Consider the following 4,632-nt stretch of genomic DNA (forward strand, 5'->3'; position numbering starts at 1 on the left):
GAGTGTGACTCTGGAGCCCTCCTCCCCACTACTGTCTCATACTCCCATGCTTCAAACACTCAGCCTGCTCAAAGATGTGTCATAGATATGTCACCCAGACTGCACTGTCATAAATGACTCAATGCTCACTTTTGTACATGCACTCTCTCTGTCACCTCTCTCTCCCCTTCCCTATATATATTCCAGTTCTTACCTTCAACGTAGGTTGGGAATGAAGCCAAGCTTTTTCTTGACTGTAATGAAGACAAAGAGGTTTCAAAAAAGGGCAGGTCATGATGAAATATGCATTAATACAATCATCCATGCAACATGAAGAATAAATACATCACCAGTGGCAGTTATTAACGGGTTATTGACCATTTTTTGGCTCGAGAAAGTGAGGCATCGATAAACACACACATTTATTATGAAAAAGTGACCTAAAACCCAGAACGGTCCATTCGTATTTTAGATAATCTGAAAATCCTATATCTCACAATCAGAGAGGTTTCTGTTGGCTTAAAAAATACCCCACAAACCGAAATTTATAATCAGCAATAACAATAAAAAGGGCCCAATTTGTATTCTGGAGAATCTGGGTTTGCAAATAAAAAGCTGCAGATTCGTAAAAGCACCCACAATATGACTACAAGCAGAAGTTAAGAATTCCCTTGAAGAATTTTATTTCATTTTAGGCTTTGGCCACAGTGATCTCTCATTGTGCTAAAAATGTGTGCAGGGACTTTATCACTTCATGTTTTCTGATTTGTCTTAGTTGAACAATTCCATTATAGAAATCATCATGTGTGACTTCAAATAAGAACACAACGAAGGAGTCAGTTAAACACCGTGGGAATTCTAACATTAAGTAGCACCTCCCATAGCAGAGGCCAGTCTTCCCGCCGCCCTGTGGCATGGCTGTGACGCAGTAACGGCCCGAACCTGCCTGAGTGGTAGCAGAGACGCTAGCTTTCAGAGCAGCGATCCTTACCTCACAGCTTCTTTCAGAAGCAAATGTCCTACAAGTCTGAATGGGATGAGAACAGAAAACTCATTCCTACTGGGACCAGCAGTTAGCGTAATGGCTATGTCGTTGTACTCCCACATAGTTGACTGCGGTTCGTGTCCCGGACCCAGTGGCTTAAAACTCGCACCGGGTGCATGTGCGTGCATGCCCAAGATCCCAAGAGGAGAATGGAGAAGAAGGGACTGCAGTGTGGCCATCTCCCTGGGGGGTGATTTCTCACTTTCTGTCTCTCTGTCTCTGTCTGTCTGGCGAGCACACGCGCCCTATAGCAAAAACCTCTCCAAGAAAGAAAGAAAGAAAGAAGAAAGAAAGAAAGAAAGAAAGAAAGAAAGAAAGAAAGAAAGAAAGAAAGAAGAAAGAAAGAAAGAAGGAAAATTCATTCCTACTGAATTGAGTAACAGAATTTTTGGGTGAGAGCCCAGCCATGATGGCATACACTACTAAGATGCTTCACTCCATAAACTGGGAGCACAGGCAAGGCCCACGTTCCCACTAAAGGCTGAGAGTGGCATGCACAGGTAATCCGAGAGACTCGGGAGGCTGAGCAGGAGGACGGTGAGCTAGAGGTTGGCCTGGGCAACACAGTGGGAGCCTGAACAGGGTGACACGTGGCTGTCTTCCCAGTTAGGAGACTGAGACAGGAGGGCTGCACATGAGAGATCTAGCATTAAAAAAGAAAGAAAGGAGGGAAGGAAGGAAGGAAGGAAGGAAGGAAGGAAGGAAGGAAGGAAGGAGAGGAAGGAGAGGAAAGAAAAGAAAAAAGAAAAAGTAAAGGGAAAAAGAAAGGAAAAAACAAAAGAATTTGTGGATGGCGTGTCTGGGGCACTGGGGCAAGATGATGCAAGCATTGGTGTGTGTGAGGGGGGACGAAAGTCCTTAAAATGGACAAAACATGGGGCTTGCACAGCCGAGAGTCTCACTGCTGAGAATCCACCAGATGTTGGGTGGTCATTTAAGCACATGCCTTTTAGAGAAAGGGAATCTAGCACAGCAGAGCTGTTCCACAGGTTGACCTGAATCAGTGGACACTCTGGGGCACCTGGTGGGTCAGAACAATGAAGGGATCTGGGTGAGGATCAGGATGTTATGGAAAGTAATTCCATAACCAGCATCTGAAATGGTGCTCTGTACTTGGAAGATGGGAATGGCCAAGGGATGATCAATTTACACAACATTCTAAAAACAGTATTTGTAATTGTTATGTGAAAAACTGGGGGCAGCTAAAAACTAAGACTTAGTTCAGGACAATGGTAAGAGTTCTGTTATTAATTATTTTATTAATTATTATTATTATTTTAAATTTGCTATGGGCATGTGTACTCACCAGAGACAGGCAGAAAGAGAGAGAAGGAAAGTGAGAATCATGGTCAGCCATGTAGCAGTCCAGCGCCTCAACCATCATGCCACCTGCTGGCCCCCAACAGTAAGAGTTGAACATCAATCACACAGTGTGCTCACAGGGCAACTCTGGAGTGAACCTGCTACAGAAGTGCTCCTGGGGATGAACTAGCTCCTCACACCCAAGAGGGTGGGTGTCCTATGCACCAGGGGTGAAAGGCTGCTGGCAGTTATGGGAAAACACAGAGCAAGGCCGAGTGAGGATGTATGCCCAGGAGGAAAGGGATCAGCAGTTTCAGCAGAATTTTCCGTTAATTTTACTTCTCACTTCCCCGAGGGAGAAGTTCTATAGGCCCGGATAAGTGTGAGAGCTGAGTCTGTCTAATTCTGGTTGGTTTAAAGGAAAAACTCCGTAACTTCAGTATCTGCAGATGGGAGAATCGTCTTCATGAGGAACAAAGACTTTTAAGTTCTTATTTCCCAGTTTTCTCCCTCTGTTGTCCCCAGTAGCCAGAGCTCTGGGGTAACGAAAATTTATTTTGTTTAATCAAAATGACTCAGACTGTAGGTACATCCAAGAAGCCAATTTAAGTTATCTCGGGCTATTAGGATGCTTTTCTGAATGCTAATCTCACAAACAGTGTCCAGATATTAGCAGAAGCTACAAAATAAATACTTTAGTCTACAGTAAGCTACGGGCTGAAAGCTCTAAAAGCTAATGTTTTATTTAGAGCTATAACAGAGGGCACTGGGCATATCGCTCATTCTCTATTCATGAGCTTACGACTAGCTTCCTTTCATCTCTGGGGTAGTAAATTTACTTTTTAAAAAAAGAGTTTTGGGAAATGAAAGAATATCGCACACAAAGAGGATTTTCATCATTATTTCTAAGGATATGCAGAAACATGTGCCATGTCTTGTAGGAACAGAGAAACTATCAAATTTGCCTTGCTTATTATATCTGATGCATAATCAAATGCTGAATATGCAGATGTCTGAATAGATCTTTTTCACACGTGGACTGAGATGAACACCAGGTGACCTTTAACACTCAAGAATTAATAAGTGAAGTTGCATTCAAGGAGTTAAAGGTGGGATCTTTAGAACTTTCCTGTGGTTCATGGGAACTGTATGTGGAGAACGCCTGCCTCTCTGTATTTGTTTGGTCTAATAGAAACAGATTAATAAAAAATATACTCCACAGGCCAGCAGTGGAATGGAGGTTAAGACGGTGAACCTCATATGGCTGGCTGCATGGTTTGAGTTCAGGACCCGGTTGCTTGAAAATCACGCTGGGCGTGTATGTGTGTGTGTACTCAAAATCCTGAGAGGATAATGGAGAAGAAATTGTGGCACGCCATCCTCCTGGGAGGTTTTTTCTCACTTTCCCTCTCTATCTCTCTCTCTGTCACTGTTTCTCTCTGGCAAGAGCATGCATCCTATAGCAAAAACTTAAAAAATACATACACACATATTTTTTCTCCTGCATGACCATTTAATGGTAAATATATATGTATTTAGCAATACCTGATGGGTAAATTCTAACTAGTGCCCCTTTAAAAGTGATCTGCCATTTAGGTTAAAACAGAAATCACTTTATTCCATGTCTATAACAAAAATATCAGCAAAAAGAAGAAAAAGGAGACAATCATTCATTACGGGTTTACCTCTCACCCCATCTCCTCAGTGTTGATTACAGAGCTTCTATTTTTGGGGCAATGTGAGCCCACACCCCGAAGGCAGTGCAGGCCATAATTTACCTGCTATAGGATCATAAATAGGTATGGGTGACAGTGGCCTGAGTGTGAAAGGATGCTGATGCTGGAGAAGGCAGTGGGTCCCCTCAGGGAAATTTTTTTCTTTTCAAGCCCCAGAAACCTCAGTGTGAGTAAGCAGCATCTTCTCACTTCGGTACTCTCTGCTGGAGCTCAGTGTGTCCTCTATAACTAGGACGACCGTGTCATTTGCTCTCTTAAAGGGATACGTTAGAACCACACTGTCTAGCAGCCCCTGACCACATGTGGCTATTAATTAAAATGGAATAAAGTTGGGGCCAGCAAATGCGTAGTGGCTAAGGCACTGGACTCCCACATGGTCAACCACGGTTCAAGTCCCAGACCCAGTGGCTTAAAACTCACACCAGGTGCATGTGCATGTGTACCCAAGATTCTGAGAGGAGAATGGAGGAGAAGAGATTGCGGTGTGGTCATCTCCCATGGGAGGATGATCTCTTGCTTTCTGTCTCTCTGTCTCTACAGTGAGCACATGTGCCCTATAGCAAAAAAAAA

At 43.4% G+C, this 4,632-nt stretch overlaps 1 protein-coding gene across 1 annotated transcript in view; it reads right to left on the reverse strand.

Annotated features, from left to right (window-relative positions):
- Positions 1-4,632, reverse strand: part of APBA1 (amyloid beta precursor protein binding family A member 1) — a 248,607-nt gene that overhangs the window by 48,240 nt on the left and 195,735 nt on the right. The window contains 1 exon segment of the mRNA XM_006152467.2: positions 194-233. Within this exon segment, the coding sequence (XP_006152529.1) occupies positions 194-233 (40 nt within the window).

Source organism: Tupaia chinensis, unplaced genomic scaffold (genome assembly GCF_000334495.1).
Source record: "Tupaia chinensis unplaced genomic scaffold, TupChi_1.0 Scaffold000354_1, whole genome shotgun sequence".
Classification (NCBI taxonomy): Eukaryota; Metazoa; Chordata; class Mammalia; order Scandentia; family Tupaiidae; genus Tupaia; species Tupaia belangeri.